The sequence below is a fragment of the Alosa sapidissima genome, chromosome 7 (genome assembly GCF_018492685.1).
Source record: "Alosa sapidissima isolate fAloSap1 chromosome 7, fAloSap1.pri, whole genome shotgun sequence".
In the NCBI taxonomy this organism is placed as follows: Eukaryota; Metazoa; Chordata; class Actinopteri; order Clupeiformes; family Clupeidae; genus Alosa; species Alosa sapidissima.
In genome coordinates, this window is record NC_055963.1 from 1,845,375 (window position 1) to 1,873,022 (window position 27,648).

The 27,648-nt window shown below is 41.6% G+C and overlaps 1 protein-coding gene across 8 annotated transcripts in view; it reads left to right on the forward strand.

The window, feature by feature from the left end:
- LOC121713300 (tumor necrosis factor receptor superfamily member 14-like) overlaps positions 1-27,425 on the forward strand; it is a 28,502-nt gene extending 1,077 nt beyond the window's left edge. Inside the window, exons 2-10 of one of the 8 annotated variants that reach the window (XR_006032777.1) lie at positions 1,656-1,870; positions 2,026-2,151; positions 12,105-12,260; positions 12,337-12,424; positions 12,499-12,656; positions 12,745-12,790; positions 24,767-24,873; positions 26,133-27,220; positions 27,350-27,408. Coding sequence is in view for 7 of the 8 variants with exons in the window: in XM_042097828.1 (XP_041953762.1) it covers positions 1,744-1,870; positions 2,026-2,151; positions 12,105-12,260; positions 12,337-12,424; positions 12,499-12,656; positions 12,745-12,790; positions 24,767-24,833 (768 nt within the window). In the remaining variant the exon portion in view is untranslated. The other 7 variants (XM_042097828.1, XM_042097832.1, XM_042097827.1 and 4 more) reach the window with 7 other exon arrangements.
- Positions 27,426-27,648: the final 223 nt, after the last annotated feature.

Below are 27,648 nucleotides of genomic sequence, written 5' to 3' on the forward strand. Positions count from 1 at the left end.
GGCCCCTTATGACCAACATACATAAAAAGATGGTCCTCCTAGGACCTACGGTTCTCGAGATATTCACAGAAAACTGTCTCCGGCCACCTACAGGCCAGTTGGTGTACAGTAACATAAATTAATTTATTGTGTGGCCCCCCATGAACGGAATTCCACGAAACTTGGCGTGCATTAGAGGGTGTCATAATGATCCTACACTTCCAATTTCGTGCAGTTTTGACTATGTTAGGTCACAGATACCTGCGATTACAACACCTCATTTTTTGTTTTTAACTAGGTGGCGCTATACATGAAATGAGTGGTTATCGCCATCGCTAGAGTGAAATCTTTCAGAACTCCATTCACATCCATCTAGCAGGACAGCTCAGCAACGGCTCGGTAGACATTAGGAACACGTTTCCACAGAGTCCTGAGCAATCTCTCTGGCAAGAGGCTGGATGAACAGTTCTGAACCAGCAGTAGTCAGACTTCGGGCAGAGAGAATGTAGCCAAAGATATTGTATCCCACGAGCCACATGACAGCTTTAGTTGATGCACAAGACAGAGTCCTGCACGGGTCCAATTTTTAAAATCCGCACCCACCCGTACCTGTCATGTTTAAAACCGCATCCGACCCGTTTTCCGACACCACAGCTAGTTAAAATCCGTATACCGACCCGACCCGCATTAAATAAAACTGACACCCGACCCGTACCCGAGTTAAAATCAGTCTACCACCCGAGTTAAACAGACACGTTTAAGGAACTAATTACACAACCATTGCACTGCAGATCCAACTTCAGCTGAAGTTGACAGGTCTATCCTACATGATGAAAAGTAGCCTACCACAATACAACACTCGAGTCATAACATTTTAGGCTACCATTCTTCAAGCAGATGCGGCTACAAGGCTATTGCCACGCAAATGGATTTAGGATTCAAACACCGCCTTGCACACACATCACTAAACTTATTAACAGCAGTAGTAGGCTAGCCTACATTAAATGAAGGAATGATTCGGTCATTGCCTACACCAGATTATGCATTAGCCTATAAAACTTTATGAAAATAGGTATCCCGTTTATTTGAGTGCAAGATTGAATGGGAAAAAATGTGGCCTACCTTTTCCCATGCATAGGAGAAATCTCGCTCGCTTGCAGGGATGTCAATAGATCTCACAATCTAAGCAATATTGGGAAATAAACGAGCTCTATCCGCCATGTCAAAAGAGTCATCTTTAGGTGTTTTTTAATCAATGTAAGCAGCCACTTTGTTCTGAAAGACTGCAGGCAGATCCCGCGCATGTGATTTTTAAAAGTGAAAGTAGGCCTATAGAGTTTTGGGAAGGCACGTACGAAACATGCATTTTAAATGCTTTTAATCAACTTGAATTGCAGGCATATTATTTAGGATGTGTTACTATGTAGAAAATATTGTTACATATGCACGTGATGTTTATGAAAGCCCAATTCCGATTTAGACCCGTGCCCCCCGTGTCCGACCCGACCCGACCCAACCCAACCCGCATCCGACACAGTAGAATATGTTTCACCCGTTTCATCAAAATGTGCAGGTCACCCGTCAGGTACCCGCGGGTACCCGAACCCGTGCAGGACTCTGGCACAAGACACTTTGCTCATTGACTGACTGCCTACTTTGCCTGTCATTTACATCAGGGCCCAATGTGCATTTAGGTGCCAGACTGCATGGAGGATGAGATTTTCCAGACTACCCTTAATCCTGCTGAGCTGAATACTGGACATAATGTGGAGATTCCTGACAGCGTTGACCACAGTTGTGTGTCTTCCTGGTTCCTGTGGGATATGCATGGGCTTCTGTGGTCCAGCCGAGTATGAAGTACAAGAGGAATGCTGCCCTATGTGTGGCCCTGGTAAGCTGTTACGTGCGGTGCAACACACTCAATAGCACATAACTCGGTCAGTGGACTGACTCATCAGTTGTTTTTTTTACTTTATGTCACAAAATTTCATTTGTTGTTGATATTCAATTCAACATGTAACACTATGTTTTGTATTTATTGTCTAGGATATTATGTGTATAATCACTGCACAGAACTGACCAGCACATCATGTGCTCCTTGTCCCTCATCTACCTACAATGAAGCACAGAGTGGACTGGTATCATGCAGATCATGTACAGTATGTGACTCCAGTAAGTCCATTTGTTTTGTCTGGTTTATTCATTGAAATAAATAAATAAATACATACATAAATAAAAAATGTGAAAATTACGGAACCCTGGAGGGGTCATTGCAAGATATTTTTTGGTGTACATCCAGAAAACGTGGACTCATTTTACTAAATTGTGCGGACATTTTACTAAATCATGTGCAAGTTTTACTAAATAGTGTGCTCATTTTACTAAATTGTGCTCTCATTTTAATTTTTGTAAAAAGAGCGCATAATTTAGTAAAACGTATGCACAATTTAGTCAAATGTGTGCACAATTTACTGAATTTAGTATAACGAGAGCACTATTATCACGAGCAAGACTATTATGAACCCAGATGCAGACACAGAGACAGGAATTGCGTTTAAGTATCTTTAATTCGCCGTATTCACCCGGCGGCCAGAACGAGGCTAAAGGGTACACTTGCCATTACACCTCTGACCAACAGATGGTAATGCACTCCGTTAGCAAACTGCAAATGAAGGTAGACAGAGCAAAACAGCCAAGAGCAAAACACGGATCACGACCAAGAGGGGCCGGGCTGGATCGTGACAACAACTATGTACCCGACAAACACGGGACGTCCCCCGGACCTTATGCCGACATTCACGACGTCCCCGATTGGTCCCGAACGTCATGTTCTCTAGACGTTCCGGTGACCTTATTGACGTCTGGAGCAAGTTATCGTTTGGTTATTGCGTGACGTCCGGTGCAGGACTTTCTGGGGACGTCACCGTCAGGTCCCTCGGATGACATTTGCATTTGGTCATTTCAAATACCTCCTAAGGACCCGACAATAACGTTATACCGGGGACATGGGGGGAACGTTTGTTTATTCACACATGGCAGCGGAGTTGAGAGCGCTCTGGCTACTGCCTGCAGGACGAAGACATCACATCCATGCACGACTTCACGTTACACGTCTGGGGATGACTAAAGTATCTATCTATCTAGTCTCTAGCAGTAGCTGCATTAGCCTACCGTAGTCTAAGGCAACATCTCATACAGTTTATGAAGTTGTGCGTCTATGAGCAAAGTAAAGACGCACAACTTCATAAATTGGGAAAAGGGTTGTTAACGTTAAACTCAAAATGTATGTGCTACATAATTCAGCATGTCTGCGAATTATGTAGCACATACATTTTGAGTTTAACGTTAATGTATAACGTTACAAACTAGGGAAGGGATTTTATCAAATTCATGTTCGCTGATGTGATGCTTGGTGTAACGTTAGCAAAGTCGCTGTTCTTAGCTTCTAGCTTAGCCTACAATGCGCATTTCTTCAGATAACTGTCATTACGTGATGCATGTAACATGCTCTAAATAGGCAGTGGTTTATTTAACGTAGTCACGTACTTATTATCTGTTTTATTTTCAGAAACACACACACGGCCGAATTGGGACTGAACCGACTTTTGGAGCTGAATATGATGCAATAAAACTAGAGAAATGTTAAAAACAGACCACGTAGAATTTGTTTAGAGTTGTCTAGCAACAGAAGTGACTACTTAATTTGTAAAGCAAAACGATCTAGCTCTACATTGCAGAAGAATTAAGGATACTGCTTCTTCATGACTTGTTTAAATGTCATTGTAATTTATTTGACGCATGCTCACGTTTAAAAGTGTCACGCATAGCTGTCCCCGATGTTACAGCAGCTCCTTGTGGAAACTAACCTGACCCTAGCCAGATGAATGTCGTTCCGCTTAGCTCCGCCTAGCTTCACTCACATCCATCTGGGACCTCTTCCATTGAGAGTGATTTCTCCAACCAACTTTATGGTTTAGCCAATCAGGACGCAGGGCGGGAGTTTCATAGATGTGACATAGCGTAGAAGCGACTGTGAGTCTGTTATTAGCGTCACGGGTTGGCTTCGATGTGAGTGGTTGAAGTAGCACGTCAATAGATGACGGACAAGTGGCTTATTCAATCATATGCAAGCATTTTTTGATTAGGCCCAGCCTTCTGAAGCAACACTTCAATGGATCGGTTCCAGATGGATGAGTGGAGCTAGGCGGAGCGAAATTCATCTGGCTATTGCCAGGTTATGTGGAAACAGCAAAGAGTGCACATATCCGATGAGATTTCTGACGAGGAGCAAGCTCTCTGCCTCACCAGAGCCTTACTGTTTATTAATAAAACAATGATATACAGTAGAATAGAAACATCTGGAATCTATTTATTTCATCTTAAAGTTGGCTACAAAGAGCATTCAGAGAAAACGGTACATTTTTCTTTATCTGCAATGTTCCAGGAAGATAGGCTTACATTTATAGGCTGTCCCTGTTTGATCACAGGTCCAAGAAAACGAGTGGATATAACGTCAATGCATTCTAGTTATGTTTCATGTACTTTATTTCATGTTGAGTTTTGCTTCCCAGCCATAGGCGTGCATACATAGACACTAGGTGGTGCTAAAGCACTAGGAAGTTTGCCCTTTATCAACGAAAATGCCCTTTTGAAACTTTTTTTTTTTTAATTATTAATATTATTAAAATTGTACTGAGGTCGGTTTTGAAATGATCTTTTGAAAACCTGAGCCATTACAAACGAAACTGAAACAATGCCCCGAAATGAGACACCTCCTTGCGCACACCCAACCAGCCTTGTCACGTGAACTCGCGCGGTCGCGCGCAGGGCGAACGTTTTCTGTTGTAGGCCTATAGGTTTTGTTAGGCAACATAAATTAATACATTTTGGTGTATTAATCAAATTTCATTCAACATGTGCGTGTAATTTTTTTTTAGAATTAAGTGTTCCACGTGCGCTAAAAAGTGCCCCCCCCCCTTCTGAGCACCTGCCCCCCAAAATGTCTGTGCACGCCACTGTTCCCAGCATACATTGCGATTCATTTAGTATTTTTGGCTATTATTAGTTTTCAATATTTTGAAACAATATGGTTTGAACAATTTATCTTAGGCTAGCCTAGGCCTACTCTAATGATTTTGAACAATATGCTACGGGATATGCCCATTAAAACGTCGTATTAGTTTATTGAGAAAATGACACCATAGATGTGAAAGCAGCACATCCTAGCCCGGTATAAATGTCCATGTCTACTCATCTTTAGTGTAATGCATTCGGAGGACGTGATTTCATACATGCGTGAAAATATGAGGTGAGTGAAGTTGATTGTGTAGTTGTAGAACAAGTCGTTAATGCATGTTCATGTTCCTTCTCTCCTAGCAACGCTGAGACTTACAGGATGTAATAGCCTACCATACTAAATCACGCTTCATGTTTTTTTTTTTTTACCATCGAGGAAATATAAACGTCGCGGTGACCATTACAGGACGTCCTCTCAAAGTCTCGTGGACGTCTTTTAGACCTCCCGAACACAGGTCCGCGGGACGTAAAGGGAACCCTACACAATGTCGAGCAGGTGACGTTCGCCAGGGGACCTTTAGGGGACGTCGCCAGGACTTTATTTTGTTTACTGGGTAGTAAAATGAGCACACAATCTACTAAAATGAGCGCACAATTTAGTAAAATGAGCGCACAATCTACTAAAATGAGCGCACAATATACTAAAATGAGCGCACAATATACTAAAATGAGCACACAATCTACTAAAATGAGCGCACAATATACTAAAATGAGCGCACAATTTACTAAAATGAGCGCACAATATACTAAAATGAGCGCACAATTTAGTGAAATGAGCGCACAATTTAGTGAAATGAGCGCACAATATACTAAAATGAGCGCACAATTTAGTGAAATGAGCGCACAATTTAGTGAAATGAGCGCACAGTATACTAAAATGAGCGCACAATTTACTAAAATGAGCGCACAGTATACTAAAATGAGCGCACAATTTACTAAAATGAGCGCACAATTTAGTAAAATGAGCGCACAATTTAGTGAAATGAGCGCACAATATACTAAAATGAGCGCACAATTTAGTGAAATGAGCGCACAATATACTAAAATGAGCGCACAATTTAGTGAAATGAGCGCACAATATACTAAAATGAGCGCACAATTTACTAAAATGATCGCACAATTTAGTGAAATGAGCGCACAATTTAGTGAAATGAGCGCACAATATACTAAAATGAGCGCACAATCTACTAAAATGAGCGCACAATATAGTGAAATGAGCGCACAATATAGTGAAATGAGCGCACAATATAGTGAAATGAGCGCACAATTTAGTGAAATGAGCGCACAATATACTAAAATGAGCGCACAATATACTAAAATGAGCGCACAATCTACTAAAATGAGCGCACAATATAGTGAAATGAGCGCACAATATACTAAAATGAGCGCACAATATAGTGAAATGAGCACACAATATACTAAAATGAGCGCACAATATAGTGAAATGAGCACACAATATACTAAAATGAGCGCACAATATAGTGAAATGAGCGCACAATCTACTAAAATGAGCGCACAATATACTAAAATGAGCGCACAATATAGTGAAATGAGCACACAATATACTAAAATGAGCGCACAATATAGTGAAATGAGCACACAATATACTAAAATGAGCGCACAATATACTAAAATGAGCGCACAATATAGTGAAATGAGCGCACAATATACTAAAATGAGCGCACAATATAGTGAAATGAGCACACAATATACTAAAATGAGCGCACAATATAGTGAAATGAGCACACAATATACTAAAATGAGCGCACAATCTACTAAAATGAGCGCACAATCTACTAAAATGAGCGCACAATTTACTAAAATGAAATGAGCGCACAATCTACTAAAATGAGCGCGCACAATATAGTGAAATGAGCGCACAATCTACTAAAATGAGCGCACAATTTACTAAAATGAAATGAGCGCACAATCTACTAAAATGAGCGCGCACAATATAGTGAAATGAGCGCACAATCTACTAAAATGAGCGCACAATTTACTAAAATGAAATGAGCGCACAATCTACTAAAATGAGCTCATTCTCTCAATATACAAAAATATCTGGCAATGCCACCTCCTGGGCTCCATAGAAAATACATCATAAATTAAAAAATAATTACTTGATATTTTAATTCTATCTGAAATAACCCTGCTGAAAAAAACAGCCTGACCAGCTAAAGGTGGTTTGCTGGTTGACCAGCTTGTTTGACCACCCTATGATGGTTGACCAGCTAGACCAGCAAATCTCTTGCGAAAACATACCTTCAGCTGGTTTACCCACCTAACGATGGTAATTCAGCTGGTTTTGCTTGTCGTACCACCTCAAGCTGGTCATTTTTGCTGGTGTTGCTGGTCTACACTGCTGGTTTAACTGGCTGTGCCAGCTTATGTTGGTCAAACCAGCATGACCATCTTACACCAACAATGTCAAGCTTGGCAGGCTGGTCACCAGCATGACCATCTTGCACCAGCTGTAACCCACACGACAAGCTGGTCAAACCAGCATGACCAGCTTCCTCAGATGGTCACGCCAGCATATCCAGCTGGTGGCCCAACCAGCTACACCAGCAAAGACCAGCAAGAGCTGGAAGAAAACCAGCAAAGACCAGCTAAAACCAGCTACCAGCATAAGCTGGTTTCTAGCTGTTTTTTTCAGCAGGGAAGGACTGGCTCATAACACTATTGAATGCAATTGAAATATATGTATTCATCATGAACATGTTGTCAAATCCGCTATTGGCATCCCAGGACCCTGGCCAACTACCAAACCAAACATGCTCATCACAGTAAAGCAATTCAATGAATGAACTACTGAAATGTATATAGCCATAGCTGCCAACTATCGCGCATTGGCCATGAGACACACGCATTTGATTTTTAGTGTGTTTCACTAATTCACGGATTGGGATAAATGCAGAGACCAAATTTCCCTCGGGATCAAAAGAGTATATATACTTATATACTTATACTTCAAAAGCCGTCCCAGGTGCATTCCCCCCACATTTCCCCGGCTTCAGGTAGGCCTATGCTTTGAGTATTATTGAGTATTTTTCACGCTGAAGTGTCAACCTGGTAGGTCAAATACCTGGCAGATGAGGTTCAACTAAACTAAACCTATACATATGATATCACACATCAGGTGAACGTGCGGAATCTAAGCTTCCAATGATATTAGCGCCAAGTTGCTGTGATAAATGGTTCGCGAGAAAATTAACATTGAACCGACGTGCAATTTAGGCTAATCATATTTGCATTTTGCACACAGTGCACACCCATTACTCTCGGTTTAGTATTTCACTAACCCTTCACACAACACGTGGCAAACCCAATATCACAATAAACAGCAAACCGTACCGAATACAAGGATATAAAGCATGCCTCTGTGCAATTAGTGGTTCCTGAGTAATCCGGTTTTGAAATTGCAACACATTTCTACATAGCCTCATTGGGGCGAAATTATAATGTATTCTAATGTAAACTATTTGTCAGTAGGCCTACATACATTTTTGTAAATTGCTCAGCCATAGATTATCCCACTATCATGGTTCTTATATTGTCAGGTTCCAGCCAATCCCATTACAGATAAATGAATATATTTATATTGGCATGCTTCCTAGTGACATTAATGCAAAAATATGAAGAAAATCAAATAACGAGACACAAATATTCATATAAAGCCTGACATAAGCCATATGCAAACATTCACATCATGCAGATATGGGTACATCCTGAAAAAGGAATAGCATGTAGGCTATAGGCTATGGCCATTACAATGACCAATATATTATCTTAAATAAACTAGCTGAATAACACAGGTGACCACTTCTGCATAATTTCATGGAGTGCTGAAATGTACACACATTTTTTAACATTTCTGAACTGTGAAATGTAGCATATGTTTTTGTGGTTGTGAACTAAGCAAGTCTGACCTCTGAATTTATTTTGAAAGTGCACCTGATTGATGCATTTAAAAGTTAAAATATACAAACATTTCTTAAATTCTTACAAAACACCCACCCACTTTTTAAAATGGTTAGTTTGGACCCTCCCCCCCACACACTTTTGCCGTGCGAAATACCAGTGCTGTTTTCAGCATCTGTTTAGTGCTTCATTGTCATTTTCATTGGATTCTCCCATTTGCGCACAAATCGCTCATAAACTTTTTTTTTTTTGTTCCACACATTCTCCCATTCCTCTTCTGTCACACACACAGTGACAAGCGCCAAATCCCCCGCAGTGTTGAAGAGATCAGTCATCCCCCTCACTTTTGATAAGGTAAAAAGCCTTATAGGTACGCCAAGTAAATAATAACCTATAGGTTTACGCTAGGCTATGTAAAACTCCCCATTAACAGCATCACGTCACTAACCACAGCGACTGCACAATCTCATATTTACTCTGTTGGATATCTGAAGCCAGTTTGTCTACTTAGATACTGTAAGTGTAAATCCTCAAATTATGGCCGGGGTCTTAAGACAAAGTACAGGCCTTTAGGGGATTGTATTCCAGACAGCCCTTTATTTCTTATGCGAGTTTTATTTTGAGACATGCGTTTCTTGGAGCGGCATACTGGTAGGCCTTCAAAAGCATGACATTTTCGGTTTAGTTTGATATTTAATTTACTTTGGACTGTTTGATTATATTGTTAAATGTTGGGACTGATGGGCACTGAAATCTGGAGAGGTATTTGATGATCACTATTATGTATGTAGTTGAAAGAGTGTTGGGATTTCAAACAAACCTTTCATGCGTTCATTGAAGGTCTGCGGTGCTATAATGGAAACCTTATTGCGTAGCCAAGTAGCCTATATATTGAGTTATTTTTAAATTATGCATGATTTACTTTTTATTAATTTCGTAGGCTGGCTTTATTTTGTTATATAGAAGTATCTAAATAACCTGTTAAAATGTACCAGAATTCAGGAAATTGCATCTAGTCCAAATTTTTTTTTTTCTGGGGGAGGACCCCCATACCCCCTGCTAAAATGTCCCACCCACTTTCACAATGCCGCCGACGCCCATGGTCCTAGTAGTAGGCTAGATCCCTTAGATAGCAACCCAGGGGCCCAAGGTGTCAGGGGGCCCTGAAGCCTTTGCATGGAATCATTGCCTCAATATCAACAAATCAGGATGTAGGCTATGAATCTGATTGAATTTAGTATTGGCCATCCCCAAAATGCACCAGAATACAGGAAATCACATCAAACAAATTAAAAAATCTCTGGGGAGGACCCCTAACCCCCCCTTCCACATATGCAACAATTAGTGGGGAGCCCTTAATACATGTGGGCCCAGGGGCCTGAAAGTTCATAATCTGTCCATGCCTGGTCCCTACACCTGAGAACCACTGATGTATGTTTTTTTTTTACTGTATGGTATAATGCTGAATGAGCCAAACAAACATTTCCGCAGCAAAATTTGGGTTGGCCCCACCAAATCTCACTCCAAGGTTTTTTGAAAAGTTAGCAGCCCTGTATAGCTGTTTTGCAGTCTTCTTAGAAACTACAATCTGATTACATTTTCGAGGCGCGATTGGATACTTCCGCTGAGTCACATCCGGATTTGTTCGGACCGCGACCAGAAAGTTGCATATTCGTTTTTTCCGCGGAGAAGCACTAGGGGGAGACGAAGCACCCACCAAACCACGCAAAAAGTGTTGTAGAACCATCAGAACGACTCTCAGCATCTTTAAAGCAATTTCTAAAACTAGTTCCGGTCCTTGATTATGATTGACTGAATCACGTTTGATACCGTTGTAAAATCCTAAAGGTGGTTTGCTGGTTGACCAGCTTGTTAACCAGCTTGTTTGACCACCCTATGCTGGTTGACCTGCTAGACCAGCAAAACGCATCCATAGCTTCAGCTGTTTTTCCCAGCTTATAATGGTAATTCAGCTGGTTTTGCTTGTCGTACCACCTCAAGCTGGTCATTTTAGCTGGTGTTGCTGGTCTATAGTGCTGGTTTAACTGGCCATGCCAGCTTATGTTGGTCATTCTAGCAAACCAGCATGACCAGCTTGACAGGCTGGTCACCAGCATGACCATCTTGCATCAGCTGTATCCCACAAGACAGGCTAAGGAGGGGTTTTAACAACGCCCCTTAGCTGTTGTAGAATCAGTGTAACCTACGGCCTCTCAGGGCTTATTGCTTAAACGTTACATTGTGAGGCTGTGAGACTTTCGGTCTCTGAGTCCAGCAGCCCGCCGGCCCAAAGTTGCTAGGCTGGTTCTTCCGCTCACAGGCGCTAGGTTCCCCTGATACGGCCACCATTCGCCCCAGATAAACTCATATAACCATTCCAATGACTCCACAGCTGTGAAGTTTATGTAAATTAAGCTAAACAAACTGCATAGTTCCCCTCCATCTTAAATAAGGATAGTTCATAATCATAACACTATATTTAGATATGTTTACCAACATTTGTACCACTTAAATATGTTTACCAACATTTGTACCACTTAATTCACAGGAAAGATACATTACCAACTATATTTAATTTATTTAAACCATGTGTCACTGAATTATTGTAATAAATCCCTGCTGAAAAAAACAGCTAGAAACCAGTTATGGTTTTGCTGGTTTTCTTCCAGCTCTTGCTGGTCTTTGCTGGTGTAGCTGGTTGGGCCACCAGCTGGATATGCTGGCGTGACCATCTGGTTTGACCAGCCTGTCGTGTGGGATACAGCTGGGGCAAGATGGTCATGCTGGTGACCAGCCTGCCAAGCTTGACATTGTTGGTGTAAGATGGTCATGCTGGTTTGACCAACATAAGCTGGCACGGCCAGTTAAACCAGCAGTGTAGACCAGCAACACCAGCTAAAATGACCAGCTTGAGGTGGTACGACAAGCAAAACCAGCTGAATTACCATTGTTAGGTGGGTAAACCAGCTGAAGGTATGTTTTCGCAAGAGATTTGCTGGTCTAGCTGGTCAACCATCATAGGGTGGTCAAACAAGCTGGTCAACCAGCTGGTTAACCAGCAAACCACCTTTAGCTGACGGTAGTTGTTTCCTTCACTGCACGCACTAACTCTAACCTACCGTCCCCAGCTGCAGGTCTAAGAGTGAAGAGGGCGTGCAGCTCCATCTCAGACACACTCTGTGAGCCTCTGGAAGGTCACTACTGCACTGACCCAATCAAAGATGGCTGCAGAGGAGCTGTGGAACACACAAAGTGCTCACCAGGGCAGTACATCAAACACAATGGTCAGTTTTCAGCACGGCCATTTTAATCATTTCAGATAGTCTTTAATGCTGATATTAGTGTCATGCCTTCCTGCAGGTTCAGCTTCCTCAGATATTGTGTGTGGTGACTGTGTAGGTGACACATACTCAGATGGAACATTCACATCCTGCAGACCACACACACAGTGAGTTACTATGATTGATTTCTCTGGGGAAATGCTGCATTCTGTGTATTAAGTGAAAATGTCCTCTCTTGTAGGTGTGGATCAGGATATCAGCTGATAAAGGAAGGCACATCATCATCTGATGCTGAATGTAAAAACTATTTGATTGAAGTCATAACTCCAGTACTAGCCACAGTGGGCCTCCTGACCCTTATTGCAGTAGCAGTAGTATTGATTTTTAAAAGAAATCAGGGTAAGACCTTATTGAAACACTTTTTATGATGTTATAGGTGTAGTTGTCCATACAGTCCTCTAAAATGAAAATAATGTTTTTTTTCCAGATTCCAAGAAGAGGCAAGGAGTTGATAATCATACAGCACAATATAGGTGAGAAGTAGAAATTAAATTTCTATTTTTTAAACAGTTAGCAACAAATAGACTTTGTACACTTTTAAAAGGTCCTTATTGTAACTGAAAAAACATGTCTGAAATTAATTGTGAGCCAAATATCTAACGTAACGTATAGTATATATACTACTGTAACCGGAGGGTTGCCAGTTTGAACCCCGATCATAGGCATGGCTGAAGTGCCCTTGAGCAAGGCACCTCGCCCCTTCACTGCTCCCCGAGCACCGCTGTTGTTGTAGGCAGCTCACTGCGCCGGGATTAGTGTGTACTTCACCTCACTGTGTGCTGTGTGTGTTTCACTAATTCATTGGGATAAATGCAGAGACCAAATTTCCCTCACAGGATCAAAAGAGTATATATATTTATACTTACGTTAGCAAGCTAACTATGCTCCACTGCCAGCTAACAGCGGTGACTGGTTATTGACCAGTCAATCTCACCACCACAACTCATACAACCCCAAAGTGTGTGAATGTACCTGTGGTATAATTTATATAGGCTTCTCATTTACTGAAATGTTTAGTTTAACCATTATACATATGTACTATGAGAATATGGCTTCCTTCATTCTTCTGTGTCCCTGAAGCCTCCCTCTGTAGACATTTGCAGAGAGTGAGACTGTTTGTTCAGGGTGTCTGATTGTCCCCACCCCAAGGACACAATCATACCATTAGAAGATAAGGGGTTTTGTATCTCTGTTAAAGGGGTGGTTCAGGATTTTGGACATAGGACCTCATTTCCAAGTAAGCAAGTGTGATATTTATCAGTGGAGACCGTTTTCAACACGTTTCATCCAGTCCTTCTAATTGCAGAGTTCGCAGGTGCTAGGCTAGCGCAAGTCAACGGTATGTGCTAGCCTGCCACTAAAGACAGTCTTACCCACTCCAAAGTACACCCGAGGCAAATAAATTATAACGCCAGACTATCGATGTAAATGTCTGTATTTCTAACGTTATTCTATCCTTGCATTTCAACGATCGCATTACATTTTGAGGGACTAGTTTCTTAGCAGAAATTATACTTGCTCCGGTTAGTAGTACTGCGGCGAAAAGTAAACAGTAAAGCGCACTCCAATGGGGATACCTAGTAGTAGCCTTGGTAATATCAGTCCGCCGCTGAGTTGCAAAATGACTACTAACAACTTTAGGGACCAAAGTATAACTATTGCAACGCGATGCAAGGGTAGTTGTATTTCTTACACTATTCTATCAACACAGACATTTACATCGATTGTCTGGAATTTGCCTCAGGTGTACTTTGGAGTGGGTAAGACTGTCTTTAGTGGCAGGCTAGCACATACCGTTGACTTGCGCTAGCCTAGCACCTGCGAACTCTGCAATTAGAAGGACTGGATGAAACGTGCTGAAAACGGTCTCCACTGATAAATATCACACTTGCTTACTTGGAAATAAGGTCTTATGTCCAAAATCCTGAACCACCCCTTTAATACTAACTGGTTTGATGGATCAATGTTGAGGGGGGAGTGTCTTGTGATTTTCCATGTGTGTGTGTGTTAAGGGTATAAGAACTGGCTTCACCCACTGATATATAGGATTGTTACTTGATATTTACTGTGGGTATCACATTATCCGGTATATCGAGAATAAAGCTGCAGTCTCACACCAGTTGTCTTGGAGTAATATTGACCACATGCCATTAGTAGAAACTCAATGGGCCCTATCGTAATAAAAATAATAATAACTTGACGCATGACGCAGGGCTTGTCCTACACCCAGTCAGTGATGAATTCAAAGTGCGCTCCACTTTTATTAAACCTTGCACCCAGGGGTGTGGCAACTAACGACAAAAGGTGTGGTCTGGTGCATGATCCGCTAAAAACCATTACGCCACTGACCTGATCTAAAAACTAAAACCTAAAACCTGGTCTATAGCAAAAGGCATATAAATCACTGCTGAAGACGCGCTGTCACGAGATGTAAGCAGCCCCTAGCAACCAGTCCCAAACAACTCCTCTGCAGGATAAAAAGCTTTTTTCAGGTATGTCTTCGATTGTAACCCCTTGACAGTCAATAGTGAAAGTAAATATCTGTGTAGAACTGTTTGTCGTTGACTTTGAGACCACAGTAAAGTTAGTTAGCCTATAAGCTAAGTTCCAATAATAGTCGAGTGCATCAATTGAGTTGTGACTGGGTCTGAATTTAGATTGATAGGATGGAGGAGGGTGGGGGCGAGCCATGGAGTGTATATACTCAGTCAGGGACGTGGTGGAGGAGGCAAAGGGAGAACTAAGAGGGCACTTGAAGTGGAGGAAAACAAGTCAAGTCAAGTCAAGTCGGCTTTTATTGTCAATTTCTTTACATGCACTGGTCATACAAAGAATTGAAATTTCGTTTCTTACTTTCCCATGCAGACATAGACATGCTTTAAATACAGACATAGACATACTATGGACATAGCCATAGACAATAAACATTAAATTAAAGTGCAAGACTGAAATATAGAACATGTATGTATCAAAATAGAAATATAGGACATATATATAAATAAAAAAAATAGAGGTAGTTGTGTTGTATATTTCTATAGTCTTAACAGTTACATGAAGTTTAAACTTGTGCTTGTGTGACCTGTATATTTACATTGATATGCAGTATGCAGTAATTCAAGTATATCAGGCTTGATGTGAAGCAGCAACACGTTTGGCTGCGCAGTCACAGTGCAGTTCCACATGGCGGTGTTGGGGGGGGGGTTGGTAGACAGGATCCTAGTTTCCTAGGTTCCTGGTTGGCTGGTGGGTGGGGGGGGGCTGTCAGTGATGGGAGAGTGGGTAGAGTGTTCAGCATCCTGATTGCTTGGTGGATGAAGCTACTTGCCAGTCTGGTGGTGTGGGAGCGGAGGCTCCTGTACCGCTTTCCAGAGGGCAGGAGGCTGAACAGTTCGTGTGCAGGGTGGGTTGTATCCTTGACAATCATTAGTGCTTTGCGGGTGAGGCGGGTGGTGTAAATGTCCTGCAGGGAGGGGAGTGGTGCTCCAATGATCCTCTTAGCTGTGTTAACAGTGCGCTGGAGGGTCTTCCTGTTCTGATCTGTGCAGCTTAAAACGATACAAGAGTTGTAAGAAGGAAAATGACAGAAGAGGACGGGTATGAGGCTGTGATTAAATTTAAAGAGGGTAGTGATATACAGGACGTAGCCTAAGTCTCTCTGCCTTAACGAGTGGAGTAAAACAATCAGTGGGTGAAGTAGAAATGGCAAAAGTGTTACGCGATGGCAGGTTGTTGATTAAAGCCCTCCTTACACTGACAGACTTTAGAAAGATTTGCAAAGATTTGGAAAAGATTTTTGAAAGACTACAGTCTCACATCTAAAGACAAGTAGTAGAGTTTTAAGTCACAGACTATGATTTTGCAATGACTAGGGATCTTGCAGGGTCACTATTTACAAGACTGCAACTAGATTCCTTTAAATTATTACCCATCGCGCATAGATAAACAGGAACTGAAACGATAGCCTACTAAGCTCAAAGTCATATATTTACATGTTTCTGCAGCATTGTTTAATGCGTGACATCCCTAACCGATATAGAGTTGTTCTGTCACGTGGAAGAGCCGAATAAATATGTATAAGAAATGACAAATATTATTTGTACATACACATAAGAATAACAAATAATCATATAGGCTACAGCTGTCGCCTACTTTGCCCCTTCCTGTTTGGTGTTGGAGAGAGGTCACTATTGGTTTTCATATTGTTCACGTCACTATTTGCATGAGCCACGACTCAAAAGACTTGCGATAATATTTGATATTGTTGTAACGGCAAAACTAGAAAAAGACTGACTTAAAACCGCTAAGATTGGCACTTTACACAAGTTGACGCGAGCGCGCTGCGATTCCAGTACAACTCCCATGATTTCTGTCCGACTTTGGAAATGTAGTCGCCGACTGTGAAAACAGACCAAAATCGTACAATGTAAGCCAAATGTAACATGCCTTATTTCGTGGACAGAATGACTTTCGTGTGACGAAATACATATATTTATTACGAAACCATGTTACATCGTAACGCCTTTTGTCCACGGAATGCACAAATTGGTTTGCATTGTGTCCACGAAACACTGAAGAGTACATCATTTCGTGGACGAAATTGACTGGTGGCCTTTTTCTTTCGTGGACATAATGCTGAATGCAGTATTCACTGTCGTAGACGAAATGTTTGGTCAAAAGTAATTCTGTCTACGTAAATACGGAATGCACCTACACGCACCATTCTGTGCATCCTTTTTCAATTTCGTCCACAGAAGTATTGTGTTGTGTTACAGAAGGCATTCCGTCCACGCAATAGTAACTTAACAACTTACGAAATGCATTCATATAGTCTATGCTTTCATTCTGTGGACGAAATGCATAAAAGAATCACAAAATCAGTTTTGTGACCTGCTACAATACATTTCGTTAGTCAGCAGTTTACGGAATTAATTATGTGTCAGGATAATTTCATTACGTGGACGAAATGCATAAAAGAATCACGAAATCAGTTTTGTGACCTGCTGCAATACATTTCGTGAGTCAGCAGTTTACGGAATGAATTATTGCAGGATAATTTCATTACGTGGACGAAATGCATAACAGAATCACGAAATCAGTTTTGTGACCTGCTGCAATACATTTTGTGAGTCAGCAGTTTACGGAATGAATTAGCCAGTGGGTAGCCTAGGCTACCATTTAGAAGTGGCCACTTTAATCGCGCCTCCCGTTAGTCAGAGCTCCGTGAAACAAAGGAAAGCCCTTTATTTGGACGGGCAAGTAGGCATAGCGATTAGGCCTATTATGCGCGCACTCCAGCGAGACGAGGCTACTGTATAAACTAGGCCTACTGTTAGGCCTACAACAAGTCGCGATTTATTAGGCTATCCAATCGCTATACTGTTTTCATTAACATTACAGGAATCCACTTCATTCATTGTTTTAAATATCGTTGCTTAGCCCACGAGTTTGTCAGTTTCACTTGCACAGACACGCATAGACTTTGAATGAGCACTCACTGCCTACCATTTACCACCTCAGCTAATATTATGCCTCTATATTTGATGAATTAAGAAGTCGGCGTATGCATTGATCAGGGAAACATTTAATTTCTTTTTCTTTCGGTCCACGGTTCCAGCAGTTGTGCCGCAAAATTAACAGACAGAAGCACCGGGCATAGGCCTAGACCTAATCTAGCCTAAATTCGTGGTCCAGTGGACCAGCAATCTAGGCTACTCGTCGAAGAGGCTCATAGTTTGAAGATCATAGACCATAGATAATTCGGAGAAAGCCTATGCAGACCTAGGCTAGGTCCAGCACGGCCTGGCACCGGTTTGCGGATTGCCAATCACACTGCCGTTGCAAAGCCTCTGAATGCAGCCAGCTGTCCCGTTTACCACGGACTTAAGCTGCCACCTCGTGGCGAAAAGTTGCAATACATTCGCAGCTCTGTGAATAACGGGAGGCACGAGTGCCACTTCTAAATGGGACCCACTGGCTAATTCATTCCGCAAACTGCTGACTCACAAAATGTATTTTAGCAGGTTACAAAACTGATTTCGTGATTCTCTTATGCATTTCGTCCACGTAATAAAATTATCGTGACACATAATTCATTCCGTAAACTGCTGACTCACGAAATGAATTGTAGCAGGTCACAAAGCTGATTTCGTGATTCTGTTATGCATTTCGTCCACGTAATGAAATTATCCTGACACATAATTCATTCCGTAAACTGCTGACTCACGAAATGAATTGTAGCAGGTCACAAAGCTGATTTCGTGATTCTGTTATGCATTTTGTCCACGTAATGAAATTATCCTGACACATAATTCATTTCGTAAACTGCTGACTCACGAAATGTATTGTAGCAGGTCACAAAACTGATTTCGTGATTCTTTTATGCATTTCGTCCACAGAATGGAAGCATATGTCACTGAATGCATTTCGTAAGTTAAGTTACTATTGCGTGGACGGAATGCCTTCTGTAACACAACACAATAATTCTGTGGACGAAATTGAAATAGGATGCACAGAATGGTGCGTGTAGGTGCATTCCGTATTTACGTAGACAAAATTACTTTTGACCAAACATTTCGTCTACGACAGTGAATACTGCATTCAGCATTATGTCCACGAAAGGAAAAGGCCACCAGTCAATTTCGTCCACGAAATGATGTGCTCTCTCTGAATGATGTGTTTCGTGGACACAATGCAAACCAATTTGTGCATTCCGTGGACAAAAGGCGTTACGATGTAACATGGTTTCGTAATGAATATATGTATTTTGTCACACGAAAGTGATTCTGTCCACGAAATAAGGCATGTTACATTTGGCGGCCATAGTAAGGCCGCTATAAGTGTAAGGACATAGGACAACGAGATAAGGCTATGCGAGTACAAACAATCTGTAAAAAGAAAGTGTGTGAAGTGAGAATGTTTGGCGAACACCGGAGAGCGAGGAGTGTAATATCAGGAATCCCTTTAGGTGAGAAGTTAGAGGAATTTTAAGATTATTAAAGGAGGAACTTTAGAGATTAATCGTTTTAAGATGACGAAAAATGGTGAGAAAGTTGACAGTACCTCAGTACTCCTGGAATTTCAGGATGGGGTGCTGCCATCTAAAGCAGGGGTCCCCAACCTTTTATGTACCATGGACCGGTTTGATTCCTATTTTTTTTTCACGGACCGGCGGGGGCGGTTTGGGGGTTCCATGTTCCATATGTGTTGTGCATGCATTACTTGAAAAGAACTAGCTCCAGTTATGTATGAACAGTGAAGGTAATGATCTCTTGTGAAAAACGTGAACTTGAAGAAGTGAAAATTGAACAATATGAACTATGAATATTGAACAACTTGAAGCTACATCTATAAGTGTGAACATGCTTAACAAAATATGGGAACAAAACATGGGAACTAAACGTGCATTACGAATATAATCAGTGGGAGCCCTGCTTGTTTCCCTGCAACAAGAAGGTTCCATCTGGGGGTGATGGAAGACAGTGACACCCTCAGTGTGTTTGAAATGTCCAGTCGATTGCGCAATTTGTCTAGTTGCAGTCATTGCCGAAAACCCGGTCTCGCATAGATACGTGGTGGGAAACGTTTTCAGCGCTTTTACGGCTATCTCGGGATATTCTGCTTTGGTTTTGATCCAAAAACCTGCCAGAGAGGTTTCCTTATACACACTCTTAAGACCACCGACATTTGCAATTTCGATCAACTGCTCTTCCTCCTGCGCTGACAAGTTAGGACTATTCGGGATATTGACAAATGGGTTGCGGACCCACTCATTGGTTTGCCGTGGATCTTTGAAGGATGGGAAGTAACGCTCAAACTCATTTGAGAGCGCAACAAGGTGATCGCGCACCAGCTGCGAGAGAAAGGGCCCTGCCTCAGTCTCTCCCAAAACCCCCACTACTGTTTGGAACATATCAAATACACCCCGGTCCACTCGTCGTCCCCACAAATCAAGCTTGGCTTTAAATGCAGCGACTTTATCTGCCAGTTTAAAGACAGTCGTCATTCTCCCCTGGAGTGACCGGTTGAGGTCATTAAGCAACCCGAATATGTCACACAGGTAAGCGAGTTTTGACACCCAGTCCTCATCACTAAAATGTGCAGCTAACAGTGACTTTTTTTCTGTAAGAAATCTCGGCAGCGGCTCTCGCAACTCAAACTCTCTGGCCAGTGACCTGCTAAAGATGCTTGTTTTTTGTTGCTCATTCTAGCAGTTTAGCTAACTTCGTGTGACACTACCGTTCGCCAAGAACTGATCAAGTGAAGTGAGCTGACCTGAGGCTGCGCAGTGCTGAAGGCAATATGTAAAAGTGTTGAAGGCGGGACAGACAGACGTAAGAAAATAGACCTTGTAAAATGCAAACATGCGTGCAATCAAACAACTGCATAACTGCATATTATTGCGAATTAAATTTAGTTTAGTTTGCATGCATTTTTTTTTTAAACTCATGTCGTAGGCTACGGCCCGGTTAGGAATGTCCTGCGGCCCGGTGGTTGGGGACCACTGATCTAAAGTGATGATCGGGTTTATGAGTTTTAGTGTGAGGGAGTATATTCCTCCACCCGTAAGATGCTAAGTGTCAGAGATATGGACATATTGCAAGAGTGTGTAAAGGAAAGCAAAGATGTGGAAAGTGTGGTGGAGATCATGAGTATGGAAAGTGTGGAGATAGTGCTGAGAGGAAGTGTTGTAATTGTGGTATGGGGCCCAGTAAGGAAAAAGGCAGTAGAAGTGCAACAGATACGTGCAGATCGAAAAAGCAGAAGCAACCAAAGTGGTCAACGAGCAGAAGACAGAAAGCCCTGTAGTGAGTTACATGCAGGAAAGGGAAGGACGTGGTAGAACTCAATACAGAAAAATTGGTTCTGTTTGTAGCATATGTGATCAATTGTTCTGAACAAGCAAAAACAAAAACTGAAAAAATAAAGATAATAATGAAAGCAGCATGTAAGTTTTTGAATATGAAAGATTTGTCTTTTGAAAAAATTCAGGCAGGTCTTGTTCAAAGTGAGGTAAGTGAGGGAACATTGAATGCAGCTCTAGATCCACCATGTTAATTTTGCAATGGAATGCTAGGAGTCTTATTGCAAATGGCCAAGAACTTAAAGGTTTTATTGAAGACTTAAATGATAAGCCAGATATTGTATGCATCCAGGAGACTTAAGTCTGTTTTAGACTTTGTGATAAAGGGGTAGTTTAAGAAGGGATAGATTAGAGGGAAATGGTGGAGGGTGTGCTATTTTTCTAAGACAAGGTTTACAATATAAAGAGTTAAGGAAGGGAAATGAGTGGGAGTTTATTGCAGTGGAGGTATGTACAAGTGAGGAAGTGTTAAAATAATTAACTTTTATAATCCATGTAAGCAACTGGAAATTGGACAGTTGGAACACATTTGGGGTGAGTTGAATGGGAAAGTTATTTGGTGCGGAGATTTTAATGCACATAGCATATTATGGGGAGTAAAGGATGACAGTAATGGGAGCATTGCTGAGGAATTTATGGAAGAGAAAGAGCTAGTGTGTTTAAATGATGGAACTGGTACAAGGATAGATGTAGCAAGAAGGACAGAGTCTACAGTAGACATTACACTAGCTACAGTAGCAATAGCTAGGAAGTGTAGGTGGGAAGTAAGGAGAGAAAGTACTATGGGAAGTGATCATTCTCCTATAGGCTACTAATCCAAACAGAAATGGAATTGACTGTGGGAAAGGTAGTGAGGGAGGGGAGATGGAGGTTGGAAGAGGCTGACTGGGAGAAGTTTAGAGAAATCAGTGTTCTTTGATGTGGGTCAGAGATGATCAAGAAGTTGAGGAGTTAAATACAGAGATAAGTAGCGCTATAATTCAGGCAGCAATAGAGGCTATTCCAAAGTCTAAACCCACAAAGTTATGTAAAATTGTGCCATGGTGGTCAAAAGAATGTGGTGAGGTAATACGGAAAAGAAATAGAGCTTTTAAAGAGTTGAAGAAGACACATCATTTTCAAAATCTAGTTGAATATAAGAGACTACAGGCAATAGTGAGGCAAACAATTAGGAGATATAAAAAAGAGTATTGGAAAAGGTTTTGTGACTCAATTGGAAGGTCAACACCAGTGGAGAAAGTATGGGGAACTATAAAGAGAATAAGAGGCTGTGTTTGGTTTGGTTACCCAGTAATGAAGGATGGCCAGCATAGTGTTACTAGTAGTGAAGCTAAAGCGGAGCTAATAGCTAAGACACTAGTAAAAGTACATAGTTCTGAAAATGTAAGTCAAGAGGAAAGAAGAGGAAGGGAGGGTACTATTGCAAGATATGGGTGTATCAGTCAGGAAGGTGATGATGGTAGTGTGTTAAATAGGTTATTTACAATAGCTGAACTTAATAATGCCTTAAGGAAGCTGGGTAAATCAACTCCAGGAAGGGATAGTATCTGCTATGTCATGCTAGAACAGTTAAGTGATAAAGGGAAAGAGATGTTGCTAAATTTGTACAATAAGGTATGGAAAGAAGGCACTATTCCAAGAAGCTGAAAAGTGTCTATAATTATACCTATAAGGAAGCCAGGGAAAGACCCAACAGCTCCAGAAAGCTATAGACCGATTGCTTTGACCTCTCAGATGGGGAAACCTATGGAAAGGATGGTCAAAGATAGAATGGTATACTACCTGGAGACTAGAGGTCTGATCAAAAATGATCAGAGTGGGTTTAGAAGAGGAAGAGGAACAATGGATCCTATGGTGTGTTTGGAGTATGACGTAAGGAGAGCTCAGACAAATAAAGAGACAGTATTAGTGGTGTTCTTTGATATTGAAAAGGCTTATGATGTGCTGTGGAAGGAGGGACTGCTTATCAAGTTAAAACTAATAGGAATTAATGAGGTCAGTGTTGGATTATGGATGTTTTATATATGGGTCTGCTTCTGCAACTCAGTTAAGTAAACTGGATGTAATACAATATCAGGCTTTGAGATTGTGTAGTGGGGCATATAAGACTACTCCTGTGGCTGCTATCCAGGTAGCTAAGAAGAGAGCAGTTGGCCCTTGTTTACTGGGCAAACCTAAAGGGCCACAAAGATGACCATCCTTGTCAGAGGGTTCTAATGCCCTACCAAGAGAAGGAAAAATGCTCGTGTTTTGGGTGGACAATAGGAAATGTTGCAAGAGAAATGGAAATGACTGCACCAAGTGTAAGTCCAACAGCAGCATATTCAAGTGTTCCTCCATGGATGTTTGAAGAAGTAGCAATAGATTTAGCATTATTGGAATGAAAAGGGCCATTTGTACATTTGAAATATATGTCAGAGAAAAGTATGGAAATAATATTCATGTGTACACAGATGCATCAAAAATAAACAAGAGAGTAGGAGTTGCATATGCAATTCCTGAATTACAGTTGGTAAAGGCCAAGAGAGTTAGTAATGATCTTGCTGTATATACAGCTGAATTAATTGCAATATGGCTGGCGTTATTATATTATATATAGTGCATTTAGTAAATAGGTTAACCAATTCAGGAGTCAGCGTCCTTCTGGGGTGGGTTCCAGGAGTAGTGGGGAATGAAGTGGCAGACAAGTATGCTAAACAGGCAACACAACAAGACAGCATACAGTAGGTATTCAGGTACAATATAGCAAAGCTGAAATTAAAAACATGATTAAAGCTAAGAATAAGGAAATTTGGCAAGATTTATGGGATAATGAAGTTACAGGCAGGCATCTGTATTCAATTCAAAAGAGTGTAGGATGGAGAAGGAGTACCAGCAAAAGCAAACAGGAGGAGGATATTGTGTCAAGAATGAGGTACAGTATGGGCATACAGGGTTGAACAGCACACTAGTTTGAATGAGAAAGCATGCTGATGGTTACTGTGAGTGTGGCAATCAAGAAACCGTAGAACATGTCATAGTACAGTGTCCCAAATTCCAACAGGAACGACACTAAAGGCCCATTCACACCAAGAACGATAACGATAGCTATAAATAAATATCGTTCTCGTTAATATGAATGACGACGTTCACACATAAACTATAACGATAACGACATGAATAACGATATCGTTGGGGATCACTTTCAGAGCGATTTTCAGAACGATAAAAAGCTAATAGCCAATCAGAACCCATTGAATTTTAACCGTCACATTCATTAACACAGCTAGCACAAGAAGGTGATTCTCTCGGGCAGGAAGGACCAAATATGGGCATTTCCAGGTTACTTCCTCTTGGTCCCCCGGAAGTGCTTTCAGTAGCCATGTGCTGGTCAGCAAGCCTTATGACAGCATGCTTACTAGGCAATACTCTGCTAGGTACAAACAGGTTTTGGCAATAGTCTCTGATCTGTCACACAGTAGGCATTATTCCTTCACTTAACAGACTGTAACACTACCAAAACAAGATATAATTACTCATTATAACTAGATTTAACTATACTTATAAACAACTGTCTTTGTTTATTTTCCCATGATTTGTGCTGTTTAAGAAATGACAGAAGTTCCACAAATGTGCTGTTGCATCAGAAATCAGATGATGAAACTAAGAAGATGTGATGAATGACTGGCAGTGTCACTGCTACGGCCATCTAACAGGGTAAGAGGATGAGAGCTGGAACTGCACAACTACAGAAATCAAAAAGAGATAAATCTTCACAGACTAGAACGTATCTGATGTGTCTCCATTGTTGTTTTTCGGGTGGGGGGGTGTATGCTATTCGTACCCTGGTGCAATTAGAAGCAAATGCTATTTGTAACCTGGTGCACAATGTGTTATATTAATACCCTGTCTGGTACAAATATCAGTGTATGCTATTTGCACCCCTGTGCATTTACCCTGGCATATTGATCACACAGTGTGTTTTTGTTGTTACGTCACAGGGTGTGAATAGCTCAACTGTGTGGCCTATGCTATCATACCAGCATACCTACATTTGTGCAAATAGACACTCTGAATAAGGTATGCTGTTTGCATCACTGTATAATTAGAAGTGCTATTGGTACCCTGGTGTATATAGTAATGTGTGCTATTTACACCCTGGTCCGTGAACTAGCTAATTGTTACAATCAAAACTTCCATTTGAGAACTGATTTCTTCTTCAAATTGTGTGCTGTTTCAGCAGAGATGTTGGTACACATGCACACTTCCACTTCCACTTGTCTTTACCAAAACACTTCACACAGGAATCGAACCTCAGTCTCTCACATATTTTTATATTAAAAACGCTATACCACTGAGCTATCCCCTTCCACACCCAGATGAGAGTTTGCAGGCAAATTTGTAGTTAATAGGCCTGAGCGTCATAATCACAAAATTTCTGTTAACTAACAAACCGACAGTTGTATGTATTCACTGAACAAAGATTATGAAAATAAAAAACAACTTTTCCACCCAAAACTTAATTTGAACAGATATTAGTACCGAAACCTTTCAAAATGCTTCCCTTTCTGCTGACGAAAAAACGAATGTCCGGCATGTTTTTTGTGCACGCGAGCAAAGTATTTTTGTTGTTACATCACAGAGTGTGAATAGCTCAGCTGTGTGGCCAAGGCTATTCGTACCAGGGGTGCAAATAGACACTCCGGCTTTTTTTCCAGATATACAGTCATGTTAATGCATCTGCATTTATAATCGTGCAATTTGTGACCACTGGCACTGAGCCATTTGCAGTGTGAAACATGACTTGAAACCTCACACCTCAATTACAGTGTGAAACATGGCTTAAAACCTTACACCACAATTACAGGGCACATGTATATGATGGCAAAGGCTCCTAAACATGAAAATGTTTATTTTATAATGTGTACTAAGTTTCATGCTTTTATCACAACGTGCCCGATTGGACCAATATTTAGGACTACGCTGCTGCACCATTGTGGACCTCAGGCTGCCCGCTGCTTCACCATCTCTTGGGCTGGACGCCTGAGAGCCCTGCTACGCTACGTGATGACGGAGAGATGACGACTTCTGACATCGTCTGTTGAGGATGAGCCCCATCAAAGCCCCGTGCTGTTTGTTACGTCCCTGTGTGTGTTTATTTTTTGTGTCTGCTTGTTTCTCTCTGTGTCTTGTGTTTTGTTAATTTCAGACTGTCCAGCAGGGGGCTTAATTGCTGGGCCGGCACTATAAAAGGTGCTGGCTGACGTTAATCGGGAGGTCTCTTGGTTTTGGGGGCGTTCTTGGATGTTGGGTTGTCCGCTACAACGCCACGCTACACCGCTCTGCTCTGCTGCACAAGCCACGCGCTCTGGTTTTGGCCGTCGCTGTCGCTCCTGCCTGGTCCCCGAGTGAGAGTCGAGGAGAAGGCTGGGGATTACCTGGGCCTACTTTTGGAGGCCTTTCGTTTGGGCAGCCTTATTTTTCGTTTGTCCATATTTTTCTTAGGCTTATAATTTTTGTACAGAAATATTTTTGAATTATACTTCCACTTTTGGCCGTCTCGTATCATTTGTCTATGTCCCACAACACCCCTAGACAGTGGGACGTGACATGTTTCACACTCTCACTGCTGGACGCTGCAGACAACTGTGCAGTGCATGGGACACCATGTCAGTCACTCTACAGAGCTGTGCATGGGACACCATGTCAGTCACTCTACGGAGCTGTGCATGGGACACCATGTCAGTCACTCTACGGAGCTGTGCATGGGCACTCTACGGATCCATGAAGAATACAAATAAAATCCTCACATCCTATTTTGATCCTCCTCCATCCTTTGATCCTCACATTCTATTGCTCCAGAATGTTGGGAAAATAAAACAAACTCTACAGGAATGTGTGTAAATAGTGTGCAGTACTGAAGAACTCTACAGGACTGTGTGTAAATAGTGTGCAGTACTAAAGAACTCTACAGGACTGTGTGTAAATAGTGTGCAGTACTGAAGAACTCTACAGGACTGTGTGTAAATAGTGTGCAGTACTGAAGAACTCTACAGGACTGTGTGTAAATACTGTAGTGTGCAGTACTGACAGGAGTGTGCCCTCCTGTCCTCCCTCTTTCCATCTCTCCACCCATCCTTCTTGTTTTGAAGGGATTTGTTATCTTGCTACTGTAGCTCATGTGGGCATGAAGCTATAAGGAACCTCAACGGTGTTAAATGTTTAGGGCTCTGAGGAATGCATGGAATTGAGTAGATATCTTTATCTTGCCACTGATGCTCATGTGGGCATGAAGCTATAAGGAACCTCAACGGTGTTAAATGTTTAGGGCTCTGAGGAGTGCATGGGATTGAGTAGATATCTTTATCTTGCTACTGTTGGGCATTAAGCTATTTAGGGCTCTGAGGAGTGCATGGAATTGAGTAGACATCTTTATCTCTTCAACTCCTCTCCTACTGGAAGACTTCTGCCTGACACGTAACAGGCACCTCT